This window comes from Neophocaena asiaeorientalis, unplaced genomic scaffold, assembly GCF_003031525.2.
Source record: "Neophocaena asiaeorientalis asiaeorientalis breed wild unplaced genomic scaffold, Neophocaena_asiaeorientalis_V1.1 scaffold72, whole genome shotgun sequence".
In the NCBI taxonomy this organism is placed as follows: Eukaryota; Metazoa; Chordata; class Mammalia; order Artiodactyla; family Phocoenidae; genus Neophocaena; species Neophocaena asiaeorientalis.
Window position 1 is genome coordinate 13,356,757 of NW_020185336.1, and position 22,268 is coordinate 13,379,024.

Below are 22,268 nucleotides of genomic sequence, written 5' to 3' on the forward strand. Positions count from 1 at the left end.
GTTGCAGTATAGTATGTGAGGCGGTTATTAAGTACTGTGGTTATAAATCTCTTGGAGAGCCCCACGACATTTTTACTGGCTTGTTCTGTTCTGTGTTCCTATTCATAGGATATCAATAACAAGAGTGACAGCTGACATTTCTCTTGCTAAGAGGTCTGTCCTAAATAATCCCAGCAAGAGAGCAATAATTGAACGCTCAAACACTCGGTCCAGCTTAGGTAAGATGTTCAAATGTGGTACTGTGCTCTCAGACCGGGGTGACACATGTTGCATTTGTGAATGTCTTTCCAATTTGCCCATTTTCCCCATTCTGAAGGGGGAAGCGCTGATTAACTGACAAGAAGGCTAGCCATGGAAAAGCAGGGAGCAGAGTCCTGCAGTAGCCTGAGACTCCTCTTTCTCAGCTCCAGTCACTTAGCTAATTAGTAGTCTGGTAGGAAGAATCCTCAACAGGTTGTCCTCCTCTGTTACTGCCTCAACACGCGAAACCACTCATCCCTGCTTTGCCTGAGCTTCTCAATGAGGCTAATGATATCTGTCATACCCAAGTCACAGCTGACATGAAAGGAAATGAGATGTCCACCTTTCCCAGATCCTTAGAAGGAAGCTAGGTAATGATGTCCTCAGTGTGGTTTCTGCTGCCAGCTGGTGCCCAGAGTAGTCACATCCTTAAGTGGAAGTAGCAACCACCATTAATACCGTTCAGGGAGTTTAAACATGTCTTTCCCGGTGAACCGATCAGAAAGCATCCTGAAATTCACCACGATGGAGAAGAAAAAGCACTATATGTGATTAGTTCCGTCAAGCCATGCAGGAGCCAGGCTGTGGAGGATGGATTCACCAACCACAGAAGTGGCTCCAGGCTGCAGGAGAATCATATCACTCATCTCTAAAGCCTGTTTGTGGTTTCTGTGGTGGCCCAGAGTGGTGTAGTCCACTTATAACTCTCTTTTGCATTCACATTCTGAGGGCAACTTGTTTACTGCCCTATTCCTCATGGACAGAGTAGGAAAGACAGGGTTTTTCTATGCCACTACATTTTTTTAAAAAACTACTTAAATGAGCTCTGTAGGTGATAGAAAACTTTTTCTAAAATTAGGGTTTCTAAGATAGATTGCATGCCCAAATATCCCATCAAGTGTCCACTGAAGGCTATGCCAAGAATTGTGCAGGTGGAAAGAGACGAGTGTCATCTCTATTCCTGGCCTGGGATTGGCACATGGTAATTGCTCAATAAATGTTTGTTGGATGGCTGCTTTTTGAAAGAATGCTGAACCTACCAAATGGGACAGTTGTCAGCGTTTGTGAGAGCAGGATCCCAGACATCGGTGGTTCCTTCTTTAGTTCTGTATTTAGAGCCTTCCACAGACAGAGTGAAATACTCTTAAAGGCACAGTATTTTGACCTTCAGGGGTGTTGATGGCAGAGTTGATGATGATAAATCAGATTAGGTAACTGACTAAAGTAGTATATCATGGGTGACAAGGATACCAAATTAGATTGAAGGTTTCTCAAATAAGCATCTGTTCTCTGTTCTCCTGTCTTCCACCCTCCTTTCCACTCCTCACAGTGCCTTTGACTCTTAACCATTCCTTCCTCTGATGTATAATGAGAGGCTAAAGGACACTGAAAAACATAAGCTAGGTTGCCTGACTTTTTCAGCCATCTTGCACCAGCCTAGAGTGTGATGGGCATTCTGTGAGGTCATTCCATATCACCTATGTAGTTACCTGTTGTCAGAGTCAGTGGAGTGGGTGCAGTGGGGTTGGTGTAAATATTGAGGAAGAAACAAGGTAGATATCAGTTCACTGGTTTTCCTTTTTACTCTGTAAAGTCATAACTCCCACAACCATTGGAGATAATTTAATGGCAGCCTATTATAATAACCACTATGTGAGCCACTTATGCCCATTTGTCTGCTTGTTAATGCACATGTGTAGATTCTTTCATCAAATGTTTATTGAACACTTGTTACTGCCATGCATTGTACCAGACTTAGGAAGTACAGACATAAATAAGGCAAAGTATCTTAGCCACAGGCAAACAGAAAAAAGGGAGTGATGGTTAAAATACTGTGTGATAATGGAATTATGAGCAAAGTACTAAAAGTATAAAGAAAGAAGGGTAGGGAGTAAGAGGCGTCTGAGAAGACTTCACAGAAGTTCTTTTTGAGCTGGTTCTTAGGGCAGTCAAGAATGTACAAAGGCATTGACATATAAACACTGTGTGGTTGAGAAACAAGTTGTTTTGTGCAGAGCATATTTAGAAAAAGGAAGTAGGGGGCATGATTTGAGAGCAACAGAAGAGACTGAAAAAACAGATCGAGGCCAGTATGTTAAGTCTTTAGTATGCCTTGCTAAAGAGACCCCAAAATAGATTCCACAAAATGTTGATTTTAAAGGATACTAATAGTATGTTTTCCGCAGTCAAATAAATTTGAAACTTATGGATTAAATAGCTGTCAGATTTCTTCACTGCAACACTTCTTAGAGGCATTAAGATAAAGAGGGTAATGTACATTTGAAATTGCAAGAGAAACTATTATAGCATGTGATATCTCCCTTGCAAAAAAACCCCTTCTTTGCGTAGGCTATCTCATGAGATTAGTGATCCAGGGTACTGCCTTTGGAAAATGTTGCTTTGGGCCACAGGGAGCCATTGAAGTAGTTTAAGCCTTTGGATATAAGAGAAAGGGCACAGGTGACAGAGATGCTGGGGAGAGGTGGGTCCAGACCAGTTGTGGTCAAGTTATAGAAGTGTTCGCTGAGGTCCCTCCAGGTTCATGGTCCATGACTTCTCAGAGTTCATTTGTCTGGAATAAGATCATGATAAAGCTTTGATTGGAATCAGCCTGGGTAGTCAAGATTGTTGTGTTTGGTTAAAGTTTTTCTTTAAAAGAACTGAGCTGTGTAGGTAAATATGTCTTTCTCACACATATAATTTATTCATTGTATTCCATATACATATTATCCCAATATTGGACCCACTCCAGTATATAGGGTGGACCTCTGCAGCCTCCTGGCCTGCTCTGCCCGAGTACCTCTCTGTTGATACCCATTGCCCAAGTTTTGTTTTGGTTAAGCTGTAGGTGTGCCTGCCCTTGGTGCTTTCACTGCGCTTTCACTGCCAGGCCCGGGTTCAACCCCTGGTCCAGGAACTAAGACCCCTCAGGCTGCGTGGCGTGGCCAAAAAAACTCCCAAAAAACACCACACTTGCCTCATGGCTGGTGCAAAGTAAATAAGGCCCAGGTGTCTCTGAATTATTTACACAGAGACTCAGAGTGCCTCACGGGTTCTTTGTACCGGGGCAGTCTACTTTGCGTCACTGCCTTTTTGCTACTTCAGAAAATATTGTATTCAGATTTTAAGTTTAAAGCAAGATAGCCTTGTTCTAGTACAGTCCTGGCCAGGAGTTACCTTAAACCAGTGGCAGTTTAATGAAAAAAGAAAAAAAAAAATGAAACTTACTACAATAAAAATAAACTTTACTTTCCAAACTTCTCTCATTAAAAAAATCTTTCTGTTTCTGACATGAGAAAAAAGGGACAAGTAGGTTGTTTTTACTAATAAATGTAGAAAGTATTTCAGAATTTTGCAAATAAGCCAAATTGTCCAGATTCTTTACATTAATATATTGAAAACTAGTCACCTTTCAGAGCAACATGAAATCTTTCAGGATATTGGTATTGGATAATATGAAAAATGATAGATATGTTGCTTTTTTTTTACTTGAACAATAGAAATTTGTCTTCTCAGAGTCTGGAGGCTAGAAGTCTAAGATCGAGGTATCCACAGGGTTGTTTCCTTCTGAGGGCTGTGAGGAAGAAGGTGTTCCATGCCTCTCTGCTAGTTTCAGTTGGTTTGCTGGCAATCTTTGGCATTCCTGTCTTGTAGAAGCATCACCCCAGTCTCTGCATCCATCTTCACGTGGTGTTCTCCTGTGTGTGTGCCTGTCTCCAAATTTCCCCTTTTTATAAAGACACCAGTCATATAGGAGTAATTCCCACCCTAATGACCTCATTTTAACTTGATGATCTCTGTAAAGACGATGTCTCAAAAATAAGGTTACATTCTGGTACTGAGGGGTTAAGACTTCAACATATGAATTTAGGGATGATACAATTCAACCCATTATAGGAGGGAAATCAGAGAACATGTTGAGAGTCAGAAGTTGAACTGAACAGCCTCTACTGGGTTCTAATGACTCTTTAAATTCATACTTCTTATACAGATCATGCATTAAACACCAGTGGTTTTGTGGGAAATAAGAATTTTATGCTATTAGCAAAGCCCTAGAAAATAGAGTTACATGATAGTTTTGAGCATTCATGATCCCACACACCCTGTCAATCTGTCTGGTTACGGAAGGGAGAATTTTTGGTGGGTAACATGAATTTGAATTTATACTGAATAAGCAAAACAAATCACGGGATTCTGGTACAAACCCTTTTCAATGAGGACGTTTAGAGCAACATCAACTTTTTCCTAGGCCATCTTGGAAATAATTTAAATTAGGTAGCTTTGTCTACTCTATGTAATTTGGATAAGATTACAACATTGTTAAGTCATACGATAGCCAAAAATGAAAATAAGCAAAAAGCAAACAAGATCGTCTCTCTTAAATAGACTAATTCAGACTGTGGACATGATCAATAAATCAAGTGATTTATAAAAATATATATTAAAAAGCTTTTTATATTTCAGAAAGCCATATTATATTTTTATAGATAATCTGCTTAATTTTTGCTTAAAAAATAGCTGGATTGCTTTTGACATTGAAAATAACTAGATTTTTCATTTGCCCAGATTTGTGCACAGATTCAGGTCAGTTGGCTATTACAGCAAGCCAAGTAGATTTGCATCTAAATGCATTGTGGCACTTTAATATAATTGATCTTAGGTTGTTTTTTGTTTTTTTATTTTAATACTGAAGATAATTATGCCTTAGAACAAGTCCACTGGCCCTAACACTTGAATGAAGACTTAGCAATATGCTAGTTGTTAAGAGTAGATCCAGAACATTTAACAGGGATACAAAAATGTGCATATCAGTCAAAATAGATGAGTTGTGAGATGTTAAAAAACATATCCATAAAATATTAACATGGAAGTTGTTGATTGGTAGGCGTATTTCAGCATAATTTGCTTTCCATGTGATGTTGCTCTGCACATGTATTTCGATTGCTTCCTAAAATGTAGTTGCAGCTTCTATAGCTAAAATAAAAGTTCTTTAGAACAAAAGCACAATCAAAACCAACATAGCTATGTAAATAGCTAAATATTAGGGTGAGCATAAGAAGCAAATCAAGAGAGCCTTCTCAATTTTTTCCACCAACTCTTTGGTTTTATGTAAAACTCAACCCATCTCTCTTTAGAAAAGATCTTAAGTTAGATAGGACTATGAAAATTCAAAATGTTCTGTTTTGCAATGTAGGCTAACATCTGAAAGAGGTACTATTTTTTAAATATAGGAACTAATTAATAAAAATACCATGACCTGTTATTTGATATTTCTCCTTTTAGCGGAAGTACAAAGTGAAATTGAAAGAATCTTTGAGTTGGCAAGATCTTTGCAACTGGTTGTTCTTGATGCAGACACCATCAATCACCCAGCACAACTTATAAAGACTTCCTTAGCACCAATTATTGTTCATGTAAAAGTCTCATCTCCAAAGGTAATCAGCTCATTTCTGTCTTAAGGGTTAGAAGCTTGTTTCTTCTGAAATATTTTTTGCTCTGTGCATTTTTGTTAGTGGGCAAGGAGAATGTCTTGTTGAGACCCTTTTAATGAGCAGTTTTTAATTCACCTGTTCTGTACAGGTTCTAGAAATTTTGAGATAGCACATAAAGAATTGTTTATTCCTTCAAGAAGCTCAGTGTCTATTGTGGTTCCCAAACTGGACAGTTATGCAAGAGTATAATAAAAACAAAAAGAACTAAGGTGAGGAAAAGTAAAGTCTGGTTTTTCAGAGACTTTAGGTTCTATCTTGGTAAACCTCTTGGGTAATATTGATTCTTGTATCACCTATATTCTCGCCCCAATTGAGAAAGTACATAGTTCAAGAAGTACATATATATGTAAAGCAATTATACTCCAATAAAGATGTTAAAAAAAAGTACATATATTTATCATATAAGTCAAACATCACTGTATAAAATCTCTCATGGAAACTTTATAGACCCTTAATTTGTGCTTAGGTTGGGTTCTTCAAGGAGTATAGTTATTCTGTGGTTGAGCACAATGTCATATCTGCCATGTATCTTTATGCCAATGGGGGAGATAAAAAAAAAGTGACACAGCCTCAAAGTGGTCCCTTTTGACTTGGGTCTTCTTTAATTTTAAAAAGTGATGATGAGCCAGGGCGGTAGTGGGGGGAGAGATAAATTGGAAGATTGGGATTGACAGATACGCACTACTATATATAAAATAGATAACTAGTAAGGACCTACTGTATAGCACAGGGAACTCTACTCAATACTCTGTAATGGTCTATATGGGAAAAGAATCCAAAAAAGAGTGGATATATGTATATGTATAACAGATTCACTTTGCTGTATACCTGAAACTAACAGAACATTGTAAATCAACTATACTCCAATAAAAATTAAAAATAAATAAATTTTTAAAAATAGATTATGCATTTATAAAAACTAAGAGTACAATGAGATTGCTTTTAAAAATAAATATCAAAATTTGAAAAAAAAAAAAGTGATGATGGGGAATTCCCTGGTGGTCCAGTGGTTAGGACTCCATGCTTCCACTGCAGGGGGCATGGGTTCAATCACTGGTCGGGGAACTAAAATCCCTCATGCCACGTGGGGTGGCCAATAAATAATTAATTAGATTTTAAAAAGTGATGATGTTCTAAAAAGTTAATATGAAATGGATACCCTTGGGAGGTACTACCTTAACAATCAGCTTCTTTTCAGTGGCCCTAGGAGTGCATTTTCTTGCTTAAATGCCAATTCAACTTCCAGCCAGAACAGGGGTCTCCTCTCACAGGTAGAGAATGTGCCCTTCCCAATGCTTCTGAGCTTCTCAGCCTTCCATCTCTACAGGCACTGGTTCTGTGCAGGATGAGCTTGGGAATCCTGACCAAACCAGGACCTTTGGGGAATCATTAAAATCGATTGAAAATGCCTTGAGCACTTGGAGTCTCTTTGACCCAGAACTGAAGGGGATTCAAGCACCCTTACTGCAGTGGAATAGATTTCAACCCCTCTCGCCCCAGTCACCGTGGGCTCCATAAGTGCAGGAACGGGGACTCCTGTGGATATATGTGCTGAGATATCATTGAGCCTCATAGATTAGTAGTAGTTGGGGGGAAGGGTCTTACTTCAGCTAAAAAAAATATTAAGGGAAAGATGAGTATATGGAAAAATGCAGTTACAGCAGTGCCCAGAAGACATAGGTACATCCCTGGTTTATACGTAGCAATACACCAGTACAGATGTTCTGCCTAGATGTCGATCATGAAATTGTCCTTTAATGTAAGATTAGACTGGAATGCCTTAATTATCAGTGACACAAAGGGTCAAATATATGTAACTCTTATATTTATCTGACATTGAGATAGTGAACCAAAATATTACTGAACTAAATTTGGACATAAATGACCTGGTACAGATCAGTGCCTGCACTTTTGCAGGGCTCTCTTTGAAATCTCTGGGTAAAATCTAGGGTGGGAACTCCAGATCCCACCAAGACCTCACATGGAGCAAGAATAGGATGAACATGTCAAATCCACTATAACTGAAAGCTAGTGTAAGTGGCTGATGTCATTACAGAGTTTATAATATATATATATGACTTGTTATATTGTATTTCCTCCCTATTAATACTCAGCTCAGGCTAAATAGACTATGAGAAAAGGTCTGGATTTATTTGGTTTTCTTTCAGCTCATTGACAGTATCTCAGATTCATGTCTTCTTCTATCAGGTTTTACAGCGGTTGATTAAATCTAGAGGCAAGTCCCAAAGTAAACACTTAAATGTTCAACTGGTGGCAGCTGATAAACTTGCACAATGTCCCCCTGTAAGTACAATCATTTTTTTTGTCTTAATCATTCTTGACTAGTTAGGAGAGGTTGGTAGGTTTTGTTTTTATCATATTAGCATTGTCATTTTTATTCTAGAACGGTCGTGATGATGGTATGTTGTCACATATCTAAAGGATTTCTTGCAACAAACTGCTGCTGTCATGTTGGCTTACCCAGGCATCCAGAGCTGTGTGGTGTCTGCCACGTAATAAGAAATGAACTTGGTGTCCAGGGTCTGATGTCCTTACTGCCACCTTGATTGCCTTGCAAACAGTCAGCAAACTATTTAATGCAGTCATGTGGACACTTTTATGAAAAGAAAACAACAAATAAAACATACTGATTTGACTCCTTTAACTTTTCTGACAGAAAGTTCCTAGAGGCATAATAGATTATGACATTGAAAATTGATAGTTTATTAAAACTAGAAGAGCCCTGTGGTTATAGCAGATGAAAAGGTCAGGGTTAAGTAAGATGAAAAACCATATTAGAGCAGCTTTTCTTCTAATGCCATTACCAGAAAACAGCTGCTGAGTTCAAAGCTGAGCAAATGGCGAGGAGGTTGGGGGTTAGGGGTGGTAACTGCTACCGTGTGGGTCACCAATGTCTACACCTGCTCGGCTGACTTACTATTTCTGTGCCTGTGTTTCTCTGAAGGAAATAACTGTTTTTCCTACTGATTTAATTCACTAGTTTTTGTTATATGCTTATGTAAGGATCATTCATGCTCTGTGGAATCATAAAATTCAATTCAAGTGTTTAGAGAAGCAACACAGCGTAGCTGTTAAAAGTACAGACTCTGGATCCAGACTGCCTGGGTTCAAATCCATACTAATCTACACTAAGGATTACATCCCTAGTTATGTAATCTTGAGCAAATACCTACCTTGTTGGTTTGGTGTAAAGTGTCAATGAGTGAATGTGTAGTAGAGCTCTTAGAACAGTACCTAGCACATAATAAGCACCATCTAAGTGTTTCTGTTATAATTACTGGATGTACTTTGTGCTGTGCCATGCCTACCTGTCAGGCTCTGCAAGGATCTTTGCCTGTCTGGTTCACTGTTGTGTCTCAAGTTCCTATCATACTAGGCCCACGATAAATATCAAATGAATGAAAGGATGTACAGGCAATAAGAGTACAGGGTAAGAATAAGGATGTACAGGCAATGCGATCTCTTATTAGATGCTTACAATGGGCCAGACACTGTGCTAGGTGCTTTATATAGATTATCTCTAACCCTCACAGTTACTATCTCTAACCCTCACAGTTACTTAGTAAGGTAGGGCAGTATTATCCCCATTATATAGTTGAGGTGACTGAAGACAGAGAGGTTAAGGGATTTCCTTAAGGTCACACAGCAAATTAGGATTAGATTTAGATCTGTCTGGCTCCGAAGCCAATTTTCTCTCCAATCGAACCCACCTATTCACACGCACGCACGCACACACACACGCGCGTGCGCACACACACACACACACACACACACACACACACACACCTGGTTATCTGCTTGCAGATAATTTGGATAGCCCGGAGTCTGGAGTCCTATGTTAAGTCTAATTGTAGTTAGACAGACACATTGCTGACTATTGAAGTCCACTTACACAATGGAATGTATGATTAAAGCACTGAGCGAATGTAGGAGAATGTATTACCCAGTCCCTGACTCTAATGCGTCCCAGTTGAAGGAAGCTAACCTTTTTTTAGCAGCTACCAAAAGACAGGAACTATGCTATTGTTTCCAATTTTTAGAACAGTTTTCTAAGGATAGTTATATCAGTTTGGGTCTTCTGGGAAGCAGACACTTAAGTGGAATTCAAAGTACAGATTTATTAGGGAAAATGCCTATGAGAGGAAAAAGGGAACAGGGACAGAACTGGCAGGGACAGCCTTCAGACCTGATGTAGTTCTGACTCTATGAAAGGAAAAGGGGAAGGAAAAAGTGGGTAGGAGGAGCCTCAGACTGTGATGTAGCCTTGAGAAAATCTCCCACTTGGAGCTGGGGACTTCCCAGAGCACTAGAGGAGCCTCATGTTGGGCAGAAACATTTAGGCTCTAGTCCACGTGCTGTGCTCAGGTGGTGGCTGGGAGCAGCCTGGGGAGAGCAGGTCCTTGCTTGAATACCCTGGTGCATCCTGAAGGTGCAGCAGCCCAAGGCTGTCTGCTGACTGCACTCAGCACAGCAGGTAATTTGACTCCAGGGGAAGTCTCGGCATGCACCTCTGTGACCGCCACAGTAGATAATACTATCCTTACTTCCTACAGGAGAAAGCTAAGTCCCCACTAAGTCCCCACTAAGCTAAGTCCCCACTAAGAAATTTGTTGGAGGTCACAATTAATTGTTAATCAACTGTGCTCCAATATAAAAATTAAAAAAAAATAAGTGGGCCCCAAGATTCAACTGCTTTGTCTGACTCCAGCAAAGCTCTGTCCACCGTACTGCTCCACTGGTACACATAGCTGTGTAGTATAGATGGATCTCTGGCCCCTAACTTCGATGTGCAAGAAATGGCTCTTTTTCTACTTTGACCCCTTAGCCCACTGGGCAGGCAGGATGTTTAGCCATGCTTGCAGCTGCCTTTACCCTAATCCAGGGCAGAACAAAGACAAAGGGTGGGGCTGGCGGGAAGTTGAGGGAGTGAGGGGGAGAGTTCCAATGCAGACAACCTATTCATTGACCAAATCCACGTGGTCCTTAAGGATGGAGGCTGTGCTGCATCAGACCTTATCGGGAACAGGGGGTCCTTGGCAAGGCCGGGAGACTCATAGCCCCTCCTCTCCGGGACATTGGCAAGAGAGCTCCCTTCTCTTCTCTGTCTGAGAGAGTGGAGGTATCTTCCTTTTTCCCCCCTCTTGTTACTATTAAAGGAACTCTGCTTTTGTTGTATCTAAAAGCATCCTCACCTTCTTTTGTTTCCAGAGGCAGTTAGCACAAAATGTTTCCAACCAATTTAGGCTTTGGGGACACAAAATCCAGAAGGGGAAACGGAGAGCTGGGAATTTCCTGCTACAGACACCTCCCTCCCCCACCAGACAAGGAAGCACAGACCCTGCCACCTGCTTAAATGGCAGAAAATGAAGAGGGAAGGTACAAAAGGAAAAACACGGATTCATAGCTCAGATCTCATTGGCCGTGTCTGAGTTCCCTTATGTAGAGATCCACACTGTGAGGGCAGCGCTGGTTCTGTGAGGTCCCAGACGTGGTGCTAAGATCTGTGGGAGTATGGGGAAGCAGATCTGGGGGGACTTGAGGGCAGTTAGGCCTGTGTAATTTCATTTGACACAGGAATCAGACTCACCCAACAGGAGGAAGGCGTTTCACACATCTGCTCAAATGCAAATGCTGAGAAGAATGGGACGGCTTTCTAAGTAGAGAGCTTGTCTCTAATTGCCTTCAGTTGGTGGCAGGGATGTGAGTGGAGTGGGCTGTAGGACCTGATGTCAGGTGTCGTGGAAGGAACCTCCTCTGGTGAAGGCTGAAAGCCGTGGTAGCTAACATCCCTTCCCAACTCTGACACTCTGATTCTATCTAGATTTTGGAAGTGATCAGCACAGACATGTTATTGAAATCATGAGGGTTGTAGAGCCCAGGGAAAAGGAGAGTATAAACATAAGCAGAAGATATATTAAGTCAAGTAATATGCTTATTGTTTCAAAACATGATTAAGATGTTTCACAGAATGACATGGGGGCATGTCTGAAGACGTGGTATCCATGTCTCCATATGGTTAAACCAGACAAACTCAAATATTTAGTCATTTCAATTCTGTGTAGCTCACCTACAATCGACCTTCTTGGCGAGAACTAAAATACACTCAGCAAACATTATTTAAGCTTTAGGCCTGTTACCTTGCTAGGTGCTAGAGAGACAAAGGCACGTTCCTGCCTTCAAGGAGCAGATAGTCTAAAAAGGTTCCATTGGTTGAGTCAACTCTTGGCAAACAATTTGTTAGGTCATAAATATCGTTGCAGATACTACTTTATAAATCTTTTTTAGATTAAAGGAGAAATGTAGATCAGGGTTTCTCCACGATTGACACTGTAGGTTGAATAATTTTTTATTATAGGGAACTGTCCTGTACATTGTAGGATTTTAGCAGCATCTCTGGCCAGTAACAAACCCCAAGTTGTGACAACCAAAAATATCTTAAGACATTGTCAAATGCCCCTTAGGGAAAAACATCACTCCTGGTTGAGAACCCCTGGTTTAGATGAATATCTACACAAGTTTTGGTTAATAATGTTATAAGAAGTCTCAGTAAGTGATTCCTGGAGATGCATTTCAGGTGAATTGAACTTGTTCCTTTTTAATTTGATCTTTTTATGAGAATGAGTTTATTAACATTTATTCCTAATAATTACTAGAGAAAATAACTTGTGTCTTATTAAAATTGATGTATTATAGCTGCGGAGACAGTTGATAGTTGAGTATGTATACAGTACATGTTACATCTGAAATAGCTGGAACCAACAAAAGATACGTGCACTTAAATGCACATAATACTGTGAGCTGCCTTAGGGTATGTCCTCGTGTCAGGAATCTCCAACAGCCTCATGCACTGCGAAGGCAGCTCTACCCTGTCATTATTTCAGCAGGGTAAACACTTCCTTGTTTTATATAATTGGTTCGATAACCTGGAATTCTAAACAAGCAGTCTGGATAAGCAAGGTTACCTTGTATTTAATATTTTCTAAACACTTTACATTATTAAACATGTTCATTTAATATTGTTTGAATAGCATTTGTAATGCTAAGAAGGAATTGTACACTCTATTTTGGCATTCACGAAAAAAATCTTTGGATTATAAAAACCAGTAGTAGTCTCAAAATGTATCTGCACTTGTCCCTACCCTACTTCAAGACCATAATTATCATTTTCATCCAAAGACGGGTGATCACTGTGTCATTTTAGTTCCTCTAGGAGAATTTGCAACTTGCTAAATTGGCCACTGCGTCTCCAATCTGAAAAGTCAGCAAATTACACTGGTGGAATCTCACATCGCTAAGAAATTAAAGGCGGCAGTCTTTAGAAAGGGAAGTCTAAAAGAGTACTGAAAAAAGTTGACTCTCTATATCCAGAAAAATGAACTCAGCGACTATTGAAGCAAAAAGGGAACTTGGAAAGCACCCTGTGTAGTATTTCCCGGAGTGCGTTCTTCCCACTACAGGTTCCATATGCAATGTCAACAGGTGGAAAGCACTTTGGTACCAAAAATGTTTGAGAAAACACCTAAGTAAACAAACGTAGACTGGTTTCTTTACAACAAGAGCCTTAATGTGCTAATGAGCATTTTGTATCTCCATTAAGATAGGTCATATACAGTGCTTCCCCTGAATTTTGACTGTAGAACCATTTTAGTGTTTCATGGCACAGTTCTAAGGAAAGTCTCATGTTACAAATGAGGGGACTGAAACCAAGAGAGGTGACCTGGCTTTCCAAAGGTCATGCACCTTGGGCAAAGCCAGGGTAAGATCTCTGTCTCCTCATCTAGCAAGACTTTAGAGAGTGAATGGCAACAGACGGGCTATTATATATCCTCCTGTAGAGAGAATCATGGGTTTCTTGGGTGAGGCTTCTTCTAAGAGTGGGGTCAGCAAATGTTTTCAGTAAAGAGCCGTATAGTAAATATTTTAGGCTTTGTGGGCCATGTGGTCTCCTTCACAAAACTACACAACTCTGCCTTGGTAGCAGGAAAGCAGCCACACACAGTATGTAAACAAATACAAGTGTTCCAGTCAAATTTTGTTTATAGAAGCAGGAGGCAGGCCCAATGTAGCCAGCCCACCAAAGTTGCCATCCTTGTTCTAGGACAAGGTTCTGGTTACCTATTTCTGTGCAACGAACTACCCCAAAACTTAGTGACTTCAAATGACAACCACTTGGTGGTACTCAGCTGGTGGCTGACTTGGTCCCTTAGCAGGAATGGTTGGAAGGCTGGGCTCAGCCAGCTCCTCTCCCTCTCCGCGTGGTCTCAGGGCTCTTTCATGAGATCTTTCCAACAGGAATATGCGCTTCTTACCTGGCATCTCCCAGGGCTCCAAGAGCAAGTATTCCATTCCCTTTAACTTAGATACTGGGCTTGGATATTGGCTCAGTATCACCTCCACAGCCTTCTGCTAGTCAAGGGAACGTCTCTAGTCAAGGCTGCTCAGATTCAAGGAGAGGGGACATAAACCCTCCATCTCTATGCAGGGAGTGTCAAAGAACTTGTGGCCATTTTTAATCTGCCACAGACAGAAAGATGAGCTGGGAGGATGGGCTACTGAATAGTTCTACTCTGGAAGAGGGAGAAACTTTCCTTCATTGCCTGCTCGGGATTCACAAAAGAAAAGTTGGGATGGGGCTTCCCTGGTGGCGCAGTGGTTAAGAATCTGCCTGCCAATGCAGGGGACACGGGTTCGATCCTTGGTCTGGGAAGATCCCACATGCTGCGGAGCAACTAAGCCTGTGCGCCACAACTACTGAGCCTGCGCTCTAGAGCCCGCGAGCCACAGCTACTGAGTCCGTGTGCTTAGAGCCCGTGCTCCGCAACAAGAGAAGCCCCCTAAGTGAGAAGCCCGCGCACCACAACAAAGAGTAGCCCCTGCTCGCCGTAACTAGAGAAAGCCCGCACTCAGCAGCAGAGACCCAACGCAGCCAAAAATAAGTAAAGAAATTTATATTAAAAAAAAAATTGGGATGCAGACAGAAAAGGGGTTTGTGAGACTAGAACCCATAAGCCCTTTCCATATATGTATTTTTATATGACCAGCCTGAATTTGCATTTGGAATAGCCTTCTGTACACTATAGTGTTGGATTTCATTTTGCTTCTACCAGGTATTGGTGCCATTTTCCTTTTCAGAGAAGTTGAAAATAGTACATTTTAAGAAGCGCAAAGTTTAAATTGCCCCAGTACTGTGGTCACAAGAGCTACATAATGCATGGTGAGAAAAGCAGATAGGCAGACAATTGAATATATAAATGAAATGTAATCCTTTCATCCTACTTAGCTACAAGCTGGTTTGTGTTACCAAAAGCTGACCCTGGTTCTTTGAGCTCTGTAATTTTTCTGTGCATATAAAATGACATTGATCGCTCTGTCTGCTAGAGGGGAGTGTGTCTCCTCCACAGTCTTGCAAACCTCTAACGTTACAGTAACCATGGTCATTCTCTTCTGTCACTCTTCATTTTCCATTGCTGAATGGACTCAGATTTATTAAACACAGGAATTCTGAAGTGAGTGGCGGTGCTCAGTATCCTATCACAATAGTATTGCTATCATGGTAGTAATTTTCCACTGCCCTTTTCCAGTAATTTTATTTAAATTATTTAGAACTGTGTGAACTCACCTACCTGAAGCGCCATCCCCACTGGTGCATTCATTATTACAGAGCCTCTGGATGGTCGTAGTTTAATTCACAACATTACTTTTGAAAAAAGAGAATAATTGATTTCAGATGTTTCCTTCATGAAACAAGGCCACATGGGATCTAGTTTCTCTCAGTCCTAAGGCGACTACTCTTGAAGGAATTTCAGCCACCCAACTTAGATACACCGAGTTAGGGATACTTCAGTACTGTGATGTAAAGCATTGGATTAATATGGACTTAACAAAAACACTGGGTGCCTTTTCTGCAGACAGTAGCACGGGTAAATGTTGTTATAATCTTTGAAGAATAAGAGTGGACAGGATGGGAGTTCCCTGGCAGTCCAGTGGTTAGGACTCAGAGCTTTCACTGCCATGGCCCCAGATTTAATCCCTGGTCAGGGAACTAAGATCCCATAAACCACACAGCACGGTCAAATAAATAAATAAATAAAAAGCAGGACCATCTTTTAAAAAAAAAGAACGGACAGGATGGATGGGTGTGGAGAGGAAAATGTGGTTGGGTTCAGAATGAATGTCACGGATCATTAAAAGAGAGGAGCTAGAAGGGATCAAAGTCACTGTATTCTTTGCCTTCATGTTTTCCCCACCCATCAGTGGCAGGAATTCTGATTGTCTTTCCCTTTTGGCTCATTAAAGTGGAAACTGTGCCTGAAACTAACTGCTAGAGCCCCATGATATTGGTAGGCTTTCCTTTATCCCCATGAGATCTCCTAAATCTTTCAAAATCCCTTTAACTTAGTTCTTTGAGCCAAAGAACTTTGAGCTATCACTAGTTGACCAGTGAGTTGAGTACTCAGGAATTCAAAAGCTTTAATAATATAAAGAATACAATTTTAATATGAAAGAAACATTGGTTGGTTATTTTATAATTAGCATTGCATATTTGCCATTCAGCCATATTATTTCACTGAATAGTACTTGCCGGTCTTTTTTTTTTTTTAATGGTGGCAGATTTAGGAGCTCTATATTCCAATAACAAAGAAGTAAAAGTATGCTCACCCCTATTATTTCTTTTTTCCACTTAGAAATAGGCAAGATGACCCATATGAGGTTTTATCTCTACACAACAAATAAATGTAAAGCAATGCATATACCATGGGAGAGTTTGTATATATTTAATCCCCTGGCTAGCTAATATTCAGTGATGCACCAACTTTTTAAAAAAGTTAAGATTAAACTGCAAAATTAATTTCTAAGTTTTATAAACTTTTTATTTAAAAATGTTTAATAACAACTCCTAGATAAGACATATAAGAAATTATGTTTGTTTTAATGAAATTCTCCCTCTTTGCTAGAAAGTATATATTTCACAGTCATAAAGAAAGACGTGCCCACTCTCTCTATATCTTCCCTCCCAAGAGAATGTAAAAGAAATAAATGGAACCTGTTCCAGTTGTCAATGTAGGAACTGAAATGTGCTCCATTTTTTCTAAAAACTAGGGTGACTGACCATTCCATTTCTCCCCAGTTTTCCAGATTTTGGCACTGATAGTCCCAAGTACCCAGAAACACTCAGTCCCCGGCAAACCAGGATGGTTGGTTGCTCTAATTCAGGTGCCTTCCTTAGGAACGTTTGTGATACTCTATGAATGAAGAACTAGACAGATCTTTAAATACTTAAAAAAATTTTAAAAAGCTATTGCAGATTTTCTTCATTCCCATTTTATTCAGCTTCAATCTTTCCCTTTCTTCCCTGTCATTTTTGTTCTCTGGACCACTGGATAAGCTAGAGGTATGTTTTTCACTCTTGTTATTTCTAATGCTTTAGCTTTTCATTTTTCTGAAAGAGGTTGTCCAGAAAAGGGACCTACTCTGCCTGGTTTTCTGATGATTTGTTTTGACTCCTCTGTTCACTCCTTATTTACTTTGGAAGTCACATTATTTCTGACCACCTCAGCTGAAGAAAATACCCCATCACAAAATGTCAGAGGCGCGTGCTGTGTCTGTACGGTGCTTTGAAAACAACTCAGCGTTACCCTTATCTCCAGCAGTCCCAAGAGCATGGTATCACTGAGTGGGTAATTGTTCACTGCCTGTGACTGTCCCATTACCCACACCCTCTTCTCCTGATTAGATAGCTTTCTGCATCCATATCCCATGCTGGAGGCTTCACATATTACACAGTAAGGAGCTAGCTAGGCTTGAACATTTTTTCTTTAATAAATTTATTTATTTTTGGCTGCGTTGGGTCTTCATTGCTGCACCGGGGCTTTCTCTAGTTGTGGCGAGCAGGGTCTACTCTTCGTTGGAGCACTCGGGCTTCTCATTGTGGTGGCTTCTCTGTTGCAGAGCACGGGCTCTAGGCGCGCAGGCTTCAGTAGTTGTGGTGCATGGGCTTCAGTAGTTGTGGCACACGGGCTCAGTAGTTGTGGCGCATGGGCTCAGTAGCTGTGGTGCAGGGGCTCAATTGCTCCACGGCATGTGGGATCTTCCTGGACCAGGGCACGAACCCATGTTCCCTGCATTGACAGTCAGATTCTTAACCACTGTGCCACCAGGGAAGCCCAAACTTTTAAATTTATGAAAAATTGGCAAAGCTGGTTTGCATAATTCATTCAGCTGCTTTTCGTTGAATTTCTCTTTGTATAATTAAAAAAAAATTTTTTTTCTCCCTTATCCTCATTTCCTAACACTCTGGTCTAATCAGCTGTGTTATTTCCTAAAGAGTTGAAAAGAAAAATTGTCACAGATATCCAGGCTGTGAGATTCCTCTTAGTTGGAAATAAGCCGCACATGTCAGTATTCATTCAGAGGCTGAAATTTGCTTTGCCCTGTGCTTTTGAAAGCCTAAAAGCAATTTCAGATCATCTTCTATCATATAGCTGTCTTTTTAGCAGTGCAAAAGCTTAGTTTCCTAGAAATGATTGAGGCTTCAGCCAACAGCCATGTGCTGATATATACAAATTCGATCCATTGGCAAAGAGAAGTACTTTATTAAAACTACTTGTAATTAAGTGTATGTTTAATTGTGTCTGAAGCCCTGACCATGTAACATGTGGAACAGCCAGGGAGATAAAAAAACTCTTTCAAATAACACTCTGCAATGAGGGCTGCTTACCTTGTTTTACCCTCTCTGGACTTTGCAGTCCTGGCTGTAATAGTTAGAAACCTTAGGCCAAGTGTCCCTGGAGGGTTCATTAACTTGGGACCTTAGGAAAGCAAGGAAATGACTTGTTGAGATTACACATTGTTGGGACCCCACATTAAAGAATGAGATCTACCTAATTGAATTATACAGTTAACATAAATAACACCATGTAAACAGCAGACTCCAGATCAAATAGAATTTGTGGACGATTTTAGCCCGGAGTGGCTGACAGAGTGGTCCCTTGTTCCAGTGCTGCGCAGTTTCCTCTTTCTTCTTCCTGTGTCATCTGTCTGAGTCTGTGCACGCCCTTTGGGATGGGGCTGTTCTCGTTCCACTCAAGTTAGCACTGCAGTGCTATCAGAGGATGCAATGTGTGTATCAGAGCATTAGGGACATTTCTCAGAGTCTCTGTTTGTAACTGTTGACGGATTAGATTAATGGGGGGAGGGAGCTTTTGATTGCAGGAGACAGGCACTCCCTTGATTTGCTTTAGTGGAAAGAGGATTTATTGTAAGGATGTATGTTGACTGACACTGTAGGAACTAGCTGTTGTCCTGTTCTCTCATGGGCTCTATCGTCTCTTCCATTGTGTCTTTGCTCCTCTTTGTCTGTTTTTTCTCTTCCCTCTACAGATAGAATTCTTTGACTTATAATTTTCTCTCCCTCATAAATTTAACTTTCACATATCTCTCTGGGCCTCCTTCTAAATCCAGAACTTTAAGCTGCAGCTCTGAACATTCACTGGCTCAGTCTCTGTTGTTCTGAGTTAAAGTCCTGGTCTGATGTAGGGTATTATGGATTTTAATACTTGTCTCTCCCCCGAGACTGGATGCTTCTTGAGCATAGGGATGAAGTCTGTTTTCTTTGCCACAGTATACCCACAATGCTTAGCACAGGATAGGTACCGAGTAAACACTTTATGAATGAATAAAATATGCAAAAACCCATCTGAAATCCACTAATAAGTGTTCTTGTGGGGGAATGGTTTCTACATGACTTCAACTGGCTGAGTCTTCTCAAACAGCAGTCGGTTTAGGCTGAAGCCACCTTATTTCTTTCCTAGTCGCTAAACGTATCTCACTGCTCCAAGGACTTTGAAACTGCTTTGCAAATTAGGGTCAAAATATTCAGTAAAGATCAACGTGATGAAAACATTCAAAGAGTTAATGTCGGGAGAGAGATTGTTTCCATGGTGACTTCTGCTTCAGGGAGCCCTCGTGCTGATGAGAGTGAGTCAGCTGACCCACCACCAACTCAGAGTCATCCAGTTGTTACAAACCTACGGTCCACCTGCCGCATCAAGCGTTGATGGCAGTAACCCTGTATTTGATTCATTACTGGGAGCTCCTTCTTTGGGTAAAATGAGCTTGTAAAAGCAGGTGGAAGTGGTGCAAGAGGGAAGAAGTGGATTCAGAGGCTGAAAGTCAGGGGTGTGCTTTCACTTACTCATGGAATGGCTTTTCTCTTTATGAGGTGCCACGGTTATCTGACTGTCCCTCCAGGGAATCTGTGTCCCGGTTATAGTCTGTGTTCCTGACCACACTGCAGTGACAGAGGGGCCACTCTGCTCCTTTGGGGCTGAAGAACAACTTCCTGATTATAGAACAGGTGTTGGACAAAGTCCTTACTGTCAGAAACATGGACCCCAGATACTTCTTGGGCGAACTACCCCCCAACTCCCTGCCTACCACCACTGCAATCAAGTATTCGTTCTTGTTCTTTTTTAACCATTTCACACAGTGATCCTCTGGTAGCAGAAGTCACTATACTGTGGTTTTCTACTATTGATCCTAAACCTTTCGTATTGCTTTACCACGAGACAGATAGCAGATAATATTTTCACCGACATTCTAAAAATTACCTAACTAAATGTTATTTCCTCCAACATAGTTACTTTGGGAGATGAAATGTTTATTCCAGTGATACATTTGTTACCGAAACATTTTTAGAACTCCTCTTTCGGTACCATTAACTTGCTTCTCTCTTATTCTGAAGTATAATTCAAAACTTTTATATAGTATATAAAAGAATGTATTCAGTAAGTATCTATAGGAATATATGGATAAAGACGTGAATACGTATGTGTTTTCACTCTGTTCTCCTTAGAACACTTTTACGTGTACCTCATCTTTTTTTTGCTAAATGAAAGATCCAAATATTTGATGAGCTTTCCCATTTTTATGTGAATGTCCAAATTTGTACGTGGCTAACTGTGCAGTTCTTCACTTGACTTTAACTTTAGCAACTTCCAGTACAGCCCCTCAAGTTTGATATTTGCTGTTGGACATTAGAAACAATATTATCTGCATGCAGTGAAATTTTAGGTTTCATTGCCTAAAACCTGAAGTAGAAATAAAATGGACTTTCCTTGTCATCTGTAGGAAATGTTTGATGTTATACTGGATGAAAACCAGCTGGAGGATGCGTGTGAACATCTGGGAGAATACCTTGAGGCCTACTGGCGTGCCACTCACACGACCAGTAGCACCCCCATGACCCCGCTTCTTGGAAGGAATTTGGGCTCAACAGCACTCTCACCATATCCCACAGCAATTTCTGGGTTACAGGTAGTGTCACTTGTGCTCTTACAACCTTACATTTAAGGTTCTATAGGAAACTTGACTGAGGTGGAGACTGGGAGTGGCCTAGAGAGCCATGCGTTACTATATTAAAAACCTAGAGTATCGCCTAATCATATAGACTATTTTACATTTTTACAAACTCAAATCACTTTGGTTCATATACTTGCTCTGAAGTCTTGGCGACAAAATTCTTCAGATTCACATTTTTGGCTCCATTGATTCTAACAGATACAGACTATTTTACATTTTTACAAACTCAAAACGTGTTACCTAATTATGACCTGCCCTAGACAAAGTTACCCTGAGAGTGGCGTTTTCCTTAGAACTTTCTCCTCTGTTAATTTATAATGGCTTTTACCTAGGTAAATTCATCCCTCCTATGTCTAAACCCTGCTAAGAAACTTTCTACCTACTATGCAACTGTCCATTACCTGTCCGTGTCACTTCTTAAGGATTATACAGTGGTGGCACTGTCAGGCACAGGGCTAGCTAAGTAAGGTATGTGAGACAGATGGACCTTATGGCCACCCTTACCTAACCCTTCCCCCCGAGGCTGCGGGGCCCGTCCCCTAGCTTGCCCAAACAAAACATGCACGTAAGTAGAGTCGCCTTGTTTGGAAACAGTCGTGAATCCCTGAGTTTTCTTAGGGGCGGGCAGGGCCCACCTCGGCCATCGGCTATGGCCAGCGTCCTTTAGGGAAGCTGGGGACGAGTGTAGGAGCAGGAGGCTCCTGCTGTTGTGGTGCTGCACTCAGAGCTAGAGGTGGGGAGCCAGAGGCATTATGATACAAAGTGGATCTTGCCTTCCTCCATCAATGATTATGTACCATCTACCAAGCCACTGCTGGAATGTGGCCAAACCCCCAGCTGACTGAGGAACAGGTAGTCAATTGAGCTCTCTTGCATCATGACTAGTTTTGTATTAATGGGTTATAATGATAGTCATAATTGTAGATCCTACAGAGTTAACTCTGAGATAAATGGCACTCTCTCAAATGTTAGTATAACTGTATTACTCTTTTACAGAATTGCATCTTTGTAAGCAAAAAACTGCCATGTAAATGAATAGCTTTCGAGGCTGGAAATGAACTTGGGAAACGGGCTATTGTAATATCAGTGTATATGTGCGCACTGGGACTCTTTCTTTTTCTTTTTTTTTTTTTTTTTTTTTTTTTGGGGGGGTTT

General features: G+C 40.8%; 1 protein-coding gene across 2 annotated transcripts in view; it reads left to right on the forward strand.

Annotated features, from left to right (window-relative positions):
- CACNB4 (calcium voltage-gated channel auxiliary subunit beta 4) overlaps positions 1-22,268 on the forward strand; it is a 144,885-nt gene that overhangs the window by 114,673 nt on the left and 7,944 nt on the right. For both annotated transcript variants that reach the window (XM_024735950.1, XM_024735949.1), the window contains 4 exons: positions 109-218; positions 5,524-5,675; positions 7,941-8,036; positions 20,883-21,068. In XM_024735950.1, coding sequence (XP_024591718.1) covers positions 109-218; positions 5,524-5,675; positions 7,941-8,036; positions 20,883-21,068 — 544 coding nt within the window. The remainder of the gene's footprint in view (positions 1-108; positions 219-5,523; positions 5,676-7,940; positions 8,037-20,882; positions 21,069-22,268) is intronic.